The sequence below is a fragment of the Gobius niger genome (assembly GCF_951799975.1).
Source record: "Gobius niger genome assembly, chromosome: 7".
NCBI lineage: Eukaryota > Metazoa > Chordata > Actinopteri > Gobiiformes > Gobiidae > Gobius > Gobius niger.
This window is the reverse complement of record NC_136858.1, coordinates 16760795-16776075: the sequence shown is the minus strand read 5'-3', so window position 1 is coordinate 16776075 and position 15281 is coordinate 16760795. Positions and strand designations below refer to the sequence as shown.

Below are 15281 nucleotides of genomic sequence, written 5' to 3'. Positions count from 1 at the left end.
TTCGAGCAGCTTTCATCTCTGGGGCCCTCACTATAAAGGCCCCTAATCACAAATGCACTTCATCACACACGACTTCTCCTCCCCTTGCAAGAGTAGCAGCCAGCCGCATCCAGCAGTGTGGGTTTCGTTCATGGTTCCTGTCCGATTAATCACTGTCTGCAATGACTTTCTGTACATATGTCCATTATGAAGCATTATTCAACTTGTGTATACTGCTTTTACTCCCCCTTGTCTTGTTATTTCAGGCACTAAACCCTATAAATAACCACTAGAGCAATCTTAGACATTAAACTTCTATAGGTCATGCAAGGATGGGTTGAGGACTGCGTAGTGGATGTAATTTGACAGCTGAAATCTGATGCCAGCAACCACTGTCTTCAATAATATGGAAAACAGTGGCTGCTTGTGTCCGATTAAGGTGGAATAACTCACTCATTCTTTTCTAGGGTCAGGATCAGCTGTTCTCCTTCCGCCTCCAGCAGCAGCTGCAGGGATGAGGGGTAGACCTGAAACACACACACAAAAGAAACATGGCATAAGGTTTTGGAGCCAGGGAGCGGATCTGAGCCATCCGGAGTGTGGGGCAGCCTCTGTGTGAAGTTTCACCTTATTCAGACGAAAACAGAGCAGGATGTGGCAAGGTACAATAGTGCGCAGACGGAACAGGAAGAGACGGGCTGCTTCCTACCGCTTCCTGATCTTGACAAGTCTGGCTGTAGCACTTACTGGGATTTTAAACTGTGGTATTAGGTCGTACACAACGCAGCATCAGGTCATGACAATTATACCGTTCATGAGTAGATACCAGGTCAGTGTAAGAGTTGCTGATACTGTTATTCGGTATACTGTAAGTTTTTGAAAAAGTTTAGTTGCTTTTTCATTGATTCATTCATCACTTCTTTATGCACAGTTTCACTATAATCAGCAGATTAGAAAAGAAGTAGGCCGAAGCTTAAAGCTTATTAGTGCCCACTGCCAACTGTCTACCCTTTGAGGTTTTCAGAAACAGATGCAAAAAGTTTAATGAAATGCTACATGTCAACAACACATTCAACATTCCAAATTACAAAATATTACTCAACAATGATGGTAAGTACATATGGAATACATTCAATATCCAAAATAGCTATCCAGCATGAAAAAAGAATAATAATAATAATTTGATTATCATCGCAATTTCCAAGCCTATTTAGATGTATTTGTGGGCATGGAGTATACATAATACATAATATGCTTCATCCATACCCAAGCCCAGACACACTGTGTGTGCGCATGTGCCGTTATGAATGCATTAAGTGTAGTTGTGCCCATGTCCATCAATGTACAGAACGTCATATTAGTCATTTATGATTGGTTTCCCAACCAGGGGTACAGGGGCCGTACTGGTAGTTCAGCACTTAGCTGGGAGTACTTGAAATGACATCAGACTTAGCATTTCAATAACACTTTCAAAGGAAAGTTAATGATGTCATTCAGGAAAATGTTTGACTTTGAGACCATTTTAGCTTCATTTTGAACACTAAATATCATATAGTTGATGATGACCTTGAGGAAAGGGGTACTTGTATTTGTATAAATGAACAACTCAAAGGGTACGCGAAAAAGATTGATTTTAGTCCAGCCTGCTATTAAAAGAGTGTTTGCTGCTGACGATGCCACAGGAGATGAGAGGCGAAGTGTCCTCAATGGTAAAACAGATGACGGCTTGATAACCTTCATCCACAAAACAAACACAGACGCTATTCAGAGTTCGTACAAAATCCGTGCCAAATTTATATTCCCTCACTGATTTTCAACATCAAACCCTTGGAAGTGAAACCATTTTGCACCAAATAAAAGACTTTGCCTTGCTGTTGATTATCGATAATGCTGCTAAACAGAGTGTCACTTGTTATCATGAAGAAGTCCTTTGTAATCTCAGTGGGTGTTGCTGGTTATTCAAAGCCATATCTTGTGTAACTCTGGTTCAGTGAGCACAAGAGCTGTGAGATTGCCTTGATTTGATTCCCTTGCCCTTGGCCCATCACACCATTCAGAAAGCCCACTATTCAGTGTATATAAGAAATAAAGATTGGACTTTTTCTATCTTGTCGGTCTAAAAGTAATAGAAAGAACCAAATGTCAGACCTGTTCCCTGAAATAGATTTATGTTGTAATGATTTATATTCAGCGGCGCTGTGCCATCTCTGCGCTGTGGCACCTCTGTGGTCCGCGGGCTGCTCTGGACTTTATTGAATGGACCCTATCTGAGGTCAGCACTGTGCGGAAGTAATAACTCATAGACACTTTACAACTGCTTGATAACCTTCTATTAGGAGGAATCAGGTTTAACCCTTACTGCGCCGTATACTGACCGATAAGACAATCACAAACGCACCAGCGGTCAGTTCAGAACAAAGGCTTTTTCTGAACACCTGGCAACCCGTCAAGAAAAATATCTAAAGTCAGCATTAGCAGCCAGTTAATTCTGTTATACTGTTATCTGTTGCATTGCTAAGTAAGATAGATGTACCTTTAATACAAATTTTCACCTCATGACATCAGCTGTATTTGTGAGTGGATTCATTACTTTGTGTAGACAAAAAAAATATTCAGGATAACTCAAACATGGGTGAACAAAACTTAACATTACTCAGGTAAAAGCTAAAATATTTATTGTTTTTAATTATTGCAAAAGCATCTAATCCTACATCAACGCTTCATGTAAACACTGTAGGTGTGTTTTTAAACAATGTTTTTTTTAGTAACACATTTCCGAATCAATGGTTGCACACTTGCAACACTAGCGGGCCGACATTGCTGCAGTACCTCCATATAGGGGCAGCAGAACAAGCTAGTCTTCCATAAGCTACCATTGCACTTTAGGCACATTTAAAACAACTTTAAAGTTTGGTGCCTAATTTTCCTAAACTTTCTACAGCTAGATTTTCCTCCAGTGATAACGCTGGGTTAGGCATAGTTACAGAAACCAGGCTGGTTTTTGTAAGAACATTTTTAGAAATCTCGTATACTAATGAGGGCCGGACTTTGATTGACAGGCCGCTAGCATTAGAGCTAGTGGCGTGGCTACGACCAAACTGCACGTCACGCGAGGGCAGAGTCCACAGTGAAGATCCCGCCCTTATGCCCTTATTAGGAACATGCTACGTCAGAGCTGGGTAGGAGGAGTCTGTAAATCCACCATGATTTCCCCCGTGGTCATTATGGCAAATGGGGAGAAGTGAGGAGATGTAGTCTATTAATATTATGTCTATGGTCCTAATATTGAAGAGCAGGGGTAGGCAAGTTAGCTTTTTGGGCGGGTCGATTTTCTTCCTCAACGAAATCTGCTTGCCAAACCTCCCGTTTGTGGCCCCACTTCAAATCCCAGTGTCGTTCATCATATCTGTCTAAATGTGGGGGTCAGGGCGTACTCTATGACATTTTAAGGTAATTGACAGTATTATCAGTACTCTTAGGGCAGGTTTTTGACCACTCATTCATATAATAGTATTCTCAAATCCAAGGTTTTATGCTGGAGGGACAGATTTTGCCCCCAGGCCTGACGTTGCCTACGCCTGTTTTAGAGTGTGTCTTGCTGTCATCAAATGTCACACGTTGCTTACGTTCTATTGTACTGTAAATAAAAATGTCTATCTTCGTACCAAGCAGAAAATGCTAAGTTGTCACCAGGCTGTTTCTCGCTGCTGTAGGTTTGCCGTGACTGATGAAGGCTGACGAGGTTCACAAATTGTTCGCAGCATGTAGCGCCCACGGGCCTAACTTGTGTTCAAATAAACAAAAGGCGGGCGCATACAAAGCAAAGAGAGGCGGTGAAGCCACAAGAGAGACGGCGCAAGACTATACAAAAATGAAAAGGGGGATTTCTTTTTTGGGATGTAGTAGCAGCGGGCAACTAAGGAGGGGAGTGTATACTGTGGTTACATCAACCATAAAGCCCAACATGTGTACTTGGCTGCGCTCTTTGGAAGTGGGCTGATCCACTGAGTCATGGGTAAGTTTGATGCTGTCCAAAACAGTTATGATTTCATTATTGTTGGTGTGGCAGTTGGGCGTTTTGTTTCTCCAGGGACTACGAAAGGGGATACAGCACAATCTGTCGTAAACTTAGTGGGAGGGAAGGGCACCACAGTAAAAAGCATAAAATCCATGGGAGAGATTGGACTGTTTGAGGAAAATCTGGCAAAGGATGTTTACCTTGTTTGTAAGCTGGCTCAGAGGTCTCCGCTCCTTTCCCTTCAGAAGTAGAGGTACGGTGCTTTCGTGGCGCTTGGTCAAGTTTTCGGATTGCACCTTCTTCTCATCCAGACCTCTTCCTGTAAACATATCAAAATGTACAGTCGTCTTTGTAAAACTTAAAGACTAAAAAGACAAGAGTTGCTCAAACAATAGCAACTCTGAGTTTTTGTAAACATGGCAAAAAGTCAAGAATCCATATTGTTCGTTTACATTTTCAATCATTTCAAACAGATGGATCATGTTTTACTCTGATGACACGAGCAGCTAAGCCTCAAAGAGACGCACCATACGAGGTGGCGCATTTGTAAAACGGTGAAGCGCTGCGGAAAGACGGTAAAAGCAGGAGATGTATCCCAGAGGCCCACCGCAATAAGACAGCAGCCATAGACTTATCAATAATGGATGCACAACGCAATTTGAAAGAAGTTCGTCTTTCGCGAGCCAGAACATAAAAGGGAAAAGTTGAGCTAGCTTTTTCATTCTGTGTGTCATAAAGCAGCATGATGTTCATCTACTTAACCATATAATCTACCGCCTTTTTATATTGAAGAGGAATGTTACGGGAATTATGAAAACCCATTAACAACACAAAATAGAGGGGTTCCATAGACTGAGTTCATCGTTATTAAAATTGACAAAAAATTGACTTATTGTGTTCTACTTCTTTCTGTAACCGTGAGGAAATGGCAGCTGGCTCCGGGAAGTTTCAGGCTCCTTTGGACTTTCCATTGAAACGTTTCTTTGTCCCTCTTTAAGTCACCTCCTCGTGTTTGTCTTGCGCAACATCGTCCTAATTCGATCCTTTCACAATCTTTATTTCCCCCCTATTTTTAATAATTGAACTGGCTCCAAAAACCCAGCCAAATAGCTAGCATGAACACTATGGGGAAAGCCACGCCCCCTCAGTCCATTCTTAATTTTACAGTCTGTGGTCATCACCCAGGGAGTCCCATCTTTACACAAGGAGAATTATGCAAACTCCACATAGATGTGGTCCAGGAATCAATTATTTCAACCAATTATTTCCACTGAACATAATTTGTTCCACTGTTTACTGTCCTCTTCTGAAAAATTAGTCACGTTGGATTCAGGAACCATGAATTTCTGCTTGTGAATACAAAAATAGAAATGGTCACAATCACAAGACACATAAGTAGCCTCAGGCAAGATATGAGACTTCATTTCCCAGACATCCCCTGACATCTCCCCACCCCAATATCTCTATCAGTCCACACAGACCAGTGGGACTAGCCCTAATGCTAGCACAGTATCACCAAGCACGTCCGACCATTAGAAGCCCTAAAAGCTTAATGTGGAGAGCAATAGACTGTGTAAACCCCGAAGACTGTGGCAAAGCAAAAGAGGTTGTTTGAGGTTCTGTCACTAAAGGAACATGGATAAGGCTGTTTACCAAGCACTAGCTAATCCCGTGAGACACTAACGTAAAGCATGTTTGTGTCTGGGAGCGCGGGTGCATGTCAGGCAGGGTACAAGAGGAGTTTAGTGGAGCAGAGTGGAGGGATTCTCTCTGACATTTTATTTACCCTGTCCCCGGGCTACGGTGTCAGCTCCTTTAACCTTGCTGTCTCCTAAATGCCGTGTGTTGATGCACTTTGGAAAATGATATTCCACGGCTACATTTACAGGGCAGAGCTAAAAGTACCAGGAGTCCTCAGGTTTTGATTCACTAAAATTCAACTGCGATAGAACCATTCTATATTTTTTCTTTTGGATGCTCCCATACAAAAATAAACCTGCATTTGGCAAGTCTCAACTCCATTCCGGGCACAGTGTATCTTTGTTGCTATATTGTTGTGCCCTCCTTTAAACACCTGGCAAAATGGCTCTCATAATTTTGTTTATCCAAAACATTACTATTTTTTAGACATTGGGTATATGACAGCCGTGCAGCACTAGTAGTACATTTTGCAGAGGTTTTTATGTTCTGTGATATGCAAATTAAATAGAAGTAGGCTGACAATGACAAGCTGAGCAATGAGCATGCAGAGGAAGAACTGCAGGACAAAAGCAAGATGACCGCAAAAACATTCTTTAAAATGTATTTGTTTATTTGGTCGGGACAGTGCATGTTAATGAACATACATGGCTACATGCATGTAAACACGCCGCGCACAATTGTAGCTTTAGGCTAATTTCCATCCGTTGAGCCAGACTTGGACACTCAAACCCACTCTCATTCACCCTGGCCTATTGTACATGTTTTTAGTGGTAGTAAAAAACGGAGAACCCAGAGGAAACCTACACAGACACAGGGAGAACATGCAAACTCCACACAGAAAGGCCCCGTCCAGACCGTCTAACTGTGAGGAACAAGCATTAACCGCTGCACCACTGGCAATGTGAAAGTGGTAATATGTACTATATGTATGTATTAGCCAAAAAAAAACAAAATTTCAGCAGCTTTTTTTCTCATTGAGAGCAGCAGTGAAAAGCGGATTTTGGATGGAGTAGTAGAGGACAGTGAGTACAAAAAGGCAGTTAGTTTAATGATATTTTGTCTGATGTACACTGGAATAGGAAATATCTTGCACGTCCTGGGGGTGTTGATACTGCTGCTTTTGTTAATACCAAACCACACATAACTTTGACAGTGAAAACTGTATTAAGCAGAGAAACGTGTGAACCTGGGATCGCAGGCTGTAGTTTGTGTTCAGCCCCAGTGGTGACTGACCAGACCTGTCAATGTCTGAGCGACCGATGAATGCCTCATCCAATCGCCATCCTTCAACCTGTTTCAGTTTGATATGTTATTGTTGATTCCTTAACTTATTTCTGTTTGATCAAATGAGCAATACTGTGAGCCCTGTGAGGCAATCGCCGTACACACAAACAAAGTTATTAAGTAACTTTATTATTATTGTTATTATGGAAAAACTGTATAGAAAAAAATAATAAAAAGACGTCTATGAACAAATTTTGGCAGATCATGAAAATTGTATTCTGTCTGCTATGTATCTGTTTAAAAGTCAGCTCAGTGATTTAAGGACACTGACACTCCATAAGTGTCTCACAGTGGGGGGCATGTTGCTAATCAACTGCTGGGTAATGGGAATTAAAGCAGGACACGCAGTCCACCTTGATCAGCAGGGAGGCAACAGAGCCAACAACATAAACAGATTAAGACAATTACCTGGCCTCTCTGCTGTGTACGGAAGACAGTTTTACCCCTACGATAAAAAAGATACAATAGATTTGCTTTTAACTTTCAAAACTGAGTAAACTTGAATGACAAACAGGTTGTCGTGAACAGTGGTTTTTCATCAACTTTCTAAGTCCAGGTTTAGTCCCAAGCCGTGAAGGACCTTCGTGTGTGGAGCCATAAAGCTACTAATAATTACTAGTAATAATAATTTGACAAACTAACACATATAAATGGATGGATTTTCAGCACTCAATCCAATTCCCTTCCTCAGCATTACAATGGCAGAGCGGGGTAAGCGTGGAAATAAAAAACAGGTGCAACAAAGGCAGGAAGGTCAGGGGCTGAGGTTGAAGGACAGATCTCGCTCCAGGCAAAGGGCAAAGTGGTTAACAGCTTGACAAGAAGAATAGGCAGTGAAATGTGACCTGTATGAATAAAATGACCGCATACCGTGAAGAGAAAATGCGCTACTATGTGTAATGCTTTGCTCATTCTGCTTGAGCTTCATGCAGTAAAAAAATAAAATGGTTATAGGTACGTCATTCTCTCAAGCAGTCCTTGAAGTCGAGTATTTTGGGAATAAATTTGACATTTCGGAGTCTTTGCAAACTTCGCCGTGGCGCTGTGCCGTCTGCAGGTGCCTCTGAATAGCCAAATTGGCAGGGATTTTACAAGAAAAGTGGAGTTTGGGGAAAATGGTTTGTACTGAGCAAGTTAAATTTTTACGGCTAAATCTGTCCGTAGTCACCGAGTTTAGGGAAAGATTTCAAATGCTGAAGTGATTGTACCGTCCACAGAAGCCTCAATCTCCTTTTGTCTTAAGCCTTAATAACAGCCAGGAGAATAATAATCAGTATTTCAAAATGAATTCTAAAGCGTAGCGCAAAGCTTTTACCGATCGATGACAAGCCGCACACTTTCCTGAATCCCCCCCGAAAAAAAGATCGATCACTTCCTTCTACAACCGAGAACTGAAAAACAATGGAAGGCCATAGTATTTAATTCATACATTTTGCCCAAGTTATCCCAACATGACCTGCGCAGCTCCGGAGTGTCCGAATCCAGTTTAAGATTCATAAATGAGGACAATTTGAATATTAATACTGTCTTCCTTTTCATGCCTCCACCAAATCTGCCACTTTAATCCCCGATAGACTAATTGCGGTAACTTTCTTCTCAGCTGAAATATTAAAGTACAGAGACAAAAGTGGCCCCGTGAGACATGGCTTTCCAGGTCTTTCTTCCCCTCCTGTGTGAGCGGCTCCTTTATAACAGCGGCCGGGGGAATATGGAGGTCTGATTATGGATTAGATAATAGTGAAGATTTAATGTTCAATCTCTGCACTGCAGCGGCCACAAAACTAGATCCATTACGGCAGTGCCTGCTCGAGACAAATGGTACATAGCGAGTTAAAGACAACAAAAACTAATTTGTTAGCAATAAAAGGCTCAACACTTTTGGAAAAATATCTAATAGTATTATTTGAGATTGTGAGAGAAGTTTGAAATGTTAAAGAGTCATTCGGTCTCACAGAATACATATAGTGCCTGATATATTCTGTATGTCGTATCCCGTAACGAAATCTATCGGCATCTACTCCCTGAAGATAAAATGCACGGAATGAAAAAGATGTAAAAGTGTTTTATCCATCAGATCTGAGGGGAACAAAGTCGATGTGAAAAACACTTTAGTCTAACATCCTGTAGGAATCCAATTAGACATTCTCTATGAAAATACCACTGACCTAAATACGGCCGCCGCGCCTACCCGGTGCCCACGGTAATAAAAGGAACGTTGGGCGAAGGTGCTTTGAATCTCTTCGCTTAATAAACGTCTCAGAAAATCTTCCTGGGTACATCAATGAGACTTTGTAGTGTTAAAGACTCCTCTGTAATAAAAGAGAAAAGGAGGGAAAAAAATAAATAAAGATGTCGCTGCTTTTGTCAATTAATGAAAAGGCTGTTTTAGCGATTGATTATGATAGAATATAATGTTTGAAATACTGCTTCAGACAGAGAAAAGAGTACAGTGGATTGGACATGGCGTGGCAATAACTAGAAAAATTGTGGATTTCTGTGCAGCCTCTACGCCCAGTGGATTTTACATAAAATTTTATATCCAGGGTTCTTCAGATGCCATATTGATGAATTCTGGTGGTGTAGGCTTGAATGATCCAATAAGTAATAATTTGAATACAAGAAAGAGAGCATAGAAACAAAAAGCACAATTACACTAATCTACACAACAGTGGATATTAACACGGCTTGAACTGCATTGAATTCAGAATAAGAATTTTAATGAATTTTCTGCGCAAATTCAACCTGGAAGCGCTCATTAATTGCCTCATCGCCGGAAACTCCTCACCAAATCAACCAATCATAGCCCCATCTCAAGTCACACCTTCGCGTCAGCCAATCACCACAGCTGCACATTCCTGGTTCAGCCATTAATCGCCCAGGAAGCTTCCTCGGCCATCGTTCGGCCGTTTCCCAGATGTGCTGTGCCCCTCCTCTGCCCCTCCTCCGCCTGGCCTCTCCTCGGCTGTGCTCGCCGTTGTCAACTGGCCATCCTGGGTCTCGTACTCTACCCCCACCAGTGTCCAGACTTCATCGTTGCCGTGTGTTTCATATCGTTAATTCAATCTTCCGCTGGCATCTAAGCCCAATCATGATTTATTTCCAATAAAACTCTCACAACGCCACTCTGTTTCTGTGAGTCCAATTGCTATTGTTAGTGAAGGCACATTCACAAACTAGGACATTGTTGGGTGCAATTGTGCAACATAACTAGTCATAAAATAATAACATTAAATAAGATATACATATATAAGAAAAAACACCATATATATAGTAAAAGTAGCTCAAATCTGAATATACAAAATATGCACAATGTACATAATCTGAAAAACCATGGCATGATTATTTACAAATGGACAAAAATCACATATGATATGTGAGGCGAATAATCATGTACTGCAAATATAACTGAGCAAATGCAGGTAACAGGTTATCTAAAGCCACGCCGAATAACCCCAAAGGCATTTTTCTGTGACCTGCGCTATGTAACTGCCGGTCAGACTGCCCTTTGAGAAAATGTAACAAACACATATAACAAACACAACAAATTGACCGTTGTAGTTCCATTAACTTCAAAAGGTTTGAAATGTCAAAAGAGCTTTCACATCATCACTTCTGAACCTTTATGAACTATGTCAAAGTGATTTCCCCGGCTATACTCTTATTTCAAATGTCAAACACTAATAATAATAACGGCGTGATGAATATTTTAAAACACCCCATCATGAACCTCCCAAAGCAGTGCACATTTGTGGTGCCAAAGGCAGGAGAGAGAGCGAGAGAGCGAGAGAGAGCGAGGCAGACCTACAAAAGATGGATTTTAGGTGTAAGACCGTATGAAGTCATGTGTAATGTCACAAAATATGAATGAATGAAACCTCTATAGTCCCAAAGAGAGCAGACAGATGCGACTGATGTGGAAGATTATGCCTTGATTTCCAGGATGATAACAGATAACAGATTTCAGCTTTTTTTTTTTTATGTGGGGGGGGGAGATAAGAAGAAGGACTTTTATGTTTGTGCTGAAAAAAAACAAAATCACTTGGCATTTGATTTGTGGAAACAGCAAATACCACTTTTTTTTCAACAACTGGCACTTGTCTAAACTGGCTAATTACTCGCTGGCTCGCTGTGATGAGCACGGAGGCGTTAATCCTGGCTGCGAGGTCCTGGTTCTCCTCCCCACGGACAGGGCAGCCCATTAGAGCAGCGACGGCCCGGGGGAAGTCCTGAGTGTCTGACTGAAATAACAGCAACATGAGAGGGTTCGGGACGAGTACTGGGATTAGCCTGTGTCACATCAGATTCCCCATCCGGTGGGAGCCGCAGTGGAAACGCCGGTCCCCATCCTGTTCTCAGCAGATTTGAGAATCATTTACCACAGCGACGGGGACTTCTGAGCAGGGATTTTAGGATTAAAGATGGGAGTAAAAGATTCTTCTAATCCAATACACCTTTGTGGGATTCACTGGATATCTCCTCCTTCCGTGCAGTGTGTCGGGAAGTAGCCTGCTCTGGTGATTGTGCACCACATGCATTGCTGATCGGGGAGAAAGCTGTGTTTTTAGTTTATCCACACAGCACTTTTTCAGCCAATCAACACCTGAGTGATGAGTGAGCAGGCAGCAAAACATCTGTCAATCTGTCGACAAAATTGTACATTGCACCAGTAAATTTGCTGTTTGAAAAGGCTTTGGAGGCACGAGCAAAACAACACTCAGCAGCAGGTTGTTGGTTGGATGTTTCAAGCAAAGGTTTTGTTGATCGTATTTTCCGGACTATAACTTTTCATAGTTTATATATAATTTAACATGTTCATTATGTATCTTGTACTCCGGAGCGACTTATAGTCCAGAAAATAGTTTTTTTCTTAACAGGTAAGCCTTCAGTAAATACTCCAACCTAGTCTCTGTTGCTCTCATTCTTAAGAACACACATTAAATCGTAAACAGGCACTCCAGTGTAACCTTTGTAAGCACGTATTTAATAGTAGGGTAGCTATATTTGTAAAGCGCTTTTCACATAACAAAGTGCTTCACACAAGCACTTTTTCTTTTCATTCACTCCAACCTGGATGGTACTAAGCAACAGCTGCCACAGACTGACAGAAGCCCGGCAGCCACTTGCTCACACCCCACTCACACAGGCATTCAGGTACTAACCAGGCCCATCCCTGCTTCGCTTCCAAGATCTGACGAGACGTCCACAAGGTGATGCAGTGCATCTCAACAAAGATACTGATCAAGACAACGCATGTCTCTGTAAATGCATCCAACAGGCTTGAGCCACAAAAGACTGCAAAGAAAAACAAAATCTTCTGCATAAAAAAACTAGTAGTCCAAAGAGGAAAGCTGCAACATTACTTCCACGCCATATAACAAAGCCACAATGATTAACTGTTTTTCTACCTACATTTCACAGATGTGTCGGTTGTCATCTTGTAAAATGGAGATGAAGCTCAAGGCTGACCCTTTACATCACATGCCATTGGTCTGTCCATCACTTACCCACGAGAGGTCGAACTGCTCCGGGCACGGCGCCACCCCCAAAGGTCCTTGCCTACAAAAGCGAACTGACCTTATGGAGAATATGTTTAGCCTCCAAACCGCTTCAACTCCTCTGATCAAAAGCTCGGATAATAAAAACGCAAACAGTTTAAAAGCATGGCCAAAGTACAATTGTGTGAAGCTGACAGTTAATAGCCCGACACAGAGGCGCGATGACCTTTCTGTTGTGAAATTATTGATGTAAGGCGACCTGGTGGTGTGCTCCGCGGCTCTGAGCGCCTCACTGTGAGAATGCTGTTGTTGCATCAGACCACTTTGGTGTTCTGTCCTCCTTTCTCCCATCAAAGCATAACTTTCATGAGAAAAGAACTTCTCCTTCAAAGCGAATAGGCACACACTGCAAACTACTGTTCAAAGAGTTCACATTTACACCAAAAAAACTGCTCTGCATTTTTGAACGCCAATTGCAGCTTGCTGGTATCTGTCACCATTCTGCCTGAGAGAGTAAACATAATGCTGTGCGTGTAAGGCGAGCGGTGACACTCGTGATTTTGTGCTTTGTAGCTACTTTGCACACCTTCTTCCCGTGCTTTAGCCATTTGCACAACAAAAGGAGAATTTGCTTTTCAAATAAATGGGAAAAACCTAGGCATGAAGAATGACATCGTCAAGGCAAATGGGGACAATAGGTTTTAATATCTTTTTACAGAGGGAAATAGAAATGCATATTGTAGCCAGTTACACTCAATCAGGTTTTGTGAAACAGTCAATGGAACACCCTTTCTCTCCCTACTACATCGCTAAATAATAATAAATAAAAAAAACTTTCTAAAAAACACAAAATTCCTGTTTGTAATGAGTCACAACCAATTTTACTTGGCATGTTTACTGTGAATGTAAGGACTGAACCCGGGCTAAACAATTACTAAACCATGAAATCAATCAGGTCTAAATAAGAAGACATAAGACTCCAGCTGTGACCAGCATGTTCAAACCAAGACCCAACACAACTTAATCCTATTACCTTTCACTAAATAGGAAAAAAAAAGCACCATGATGTGACTCCATAAGACAATCATTCTCGTCCTCGATGTAAGGAGGTCGCATTGTTTAGCAAGAAAACAGGTTAAGATTAGTGTTAGGGTTATAGTTAGGATTGTTCCCCTCGTCATCATATTTCTCTCCCATCATGAAATGCCAGCGCCCAGATGTTGACCAAGTTTGATCCACAAATTCACATCTTGAATCCCAAATCAGTCACAGAAAGTTACATCTGGCGTGGTTCCCGACACATAAATTGCAGTGACGGCAGCTGCAGAAAATTGAGGCCTTCGTTACCAAACTTGTCTAACTGGTGAACTGCGTTTGAAAAAGAAATCAATCACAGTAATGCTTCTTGGATCAAGCGTGAGTGTCTTTTTTTTTCCTTCCTGGATTCAATGATCCATTCCTACAGATGTCCTCGAGAATTACAGTCTTCCCGACATCTGAAAATGCTCACAGCTTTATTGCCCACGTTCACCCTGTACATTCTTCATTTATCCCCGACACTACATCTATGTGTCTCGAGTTTGCGGCTCCACTCAAAAAAAAAAAAAAAAAAAAAACACCGGCATCTATTACCTCTACGCTCCCATTCCTCCTTGGGCAGCGCGGCGCGTGGTGAGGGGGAGAAGGAAGAGGCTAAATCACCCTGATGGCTATAATGACCAATGATGCCTAACGGGAGGAGACGTCTCTAACTGCGTCCGCGGCTCCCTTGTGGCGAACAAATCAATGCCAGCTTGTCCTCAAAATGTCAGCTGACAGCGACTCCTAGGCTTTAAAGGACAGGCTTGGGCGAGGTTATTTCTTAAATGGCTTTAGCAGAGAAGTTTTTGTAGCGGCTTTACGTCAATGCTCCTCGGAGCCGCGACTGACGATAGGTGTGACTTACATCCCCAGGAAACTGAACTGAAAGATAGGCTGCACTGCACCAGAGCTGAGGGCACCGGGAGTAAATTTAGATATTTTTAAAGCGATGTGCCAGGATTTCCGGAGCAGGGGTTGTCCTTGAAGTAGTGTGGCTGGGTTTAAGCTTGTGAAGCGACTGGAGAAGAGCTATATACAACGAATGCATGACTATAATGAAGAAGATAACTCATTAGTGATCAATTAAAACAAGAAACAAAAACACAGTGCAGAGAAAAAGAGAATGTAGTGGAGGAGGATTGATAAAAGTGACAATGGCGATGACTATAAAGATCATTTGTTGCTGACGAAGACTCTGGAGATGAGAGGCGAAACATCTTCAGTGTTAAAAACACTATTTCTATTGTCTACAATAGAAAACGAGTAAAGCCAGGAGCTTACACCAGCATTACACACTGCCTGACCCCCCCCAAAAAGTGACCTTTAATTGGATTTAACCAACTGTTCTGATCTGGAGTTGCTGCAGGTTTAGGTTCAGCAACACTATGTGCCCAAAGAATGAGATCCGCTGACTACCAGAACATCCTGAATGAATGACCAGACTATTTCTTCTTCCCTAATGGCACGGACATATTCCAAGATGACAATACAAGGATTCATCGGGCTCACTTTGTGAAAGAGAGGTTCTGGTAACATGAGACACCATTTTCACACAAGGATCGGCCGCCACAGTGTCTAGATCTTATAACCCCATTGAGAATCTTTGGGGTGTGCTGGAGAAGGTTTTACCAAAGGTCACACTCTCCCATCTTCAATGCACGATCTTGGTGACTTAATGCAACATGTGATATTTTGACATTGTGCGCATTGTATTTAATGTGTGC

At 41.9% G+C, this 15281-nt stretch overlaps 1 protein-coding gene across 2 annotated transcripts in view; it reads right to left on the bottom strand.

The window, feature by feature from the left end:
- Positions 1-15281, bottom strand: part of adam12b (ADAM metallopeptidase domain 12b) — a 92318-nt gene that overhangs the window by 73641 nt on the left and 3396 nt on the right. For both annotated transcript variants that reach the window (XM_079559549.1, XM_079559550.1), the window contains exons 2-3: positions 4198-4316; positions 433-506 (exon numbers count right to left, since the gene is read on the bottom strand). In XM_079559549.1, the coding sequence (XP_079415675.1) occupies positions 433-506; positions 4198-4316 (193 nt within the window). The remainder of the gene's footprint in view (positions 1-432; positions 507-4197; positions 4317-15281) is intronic.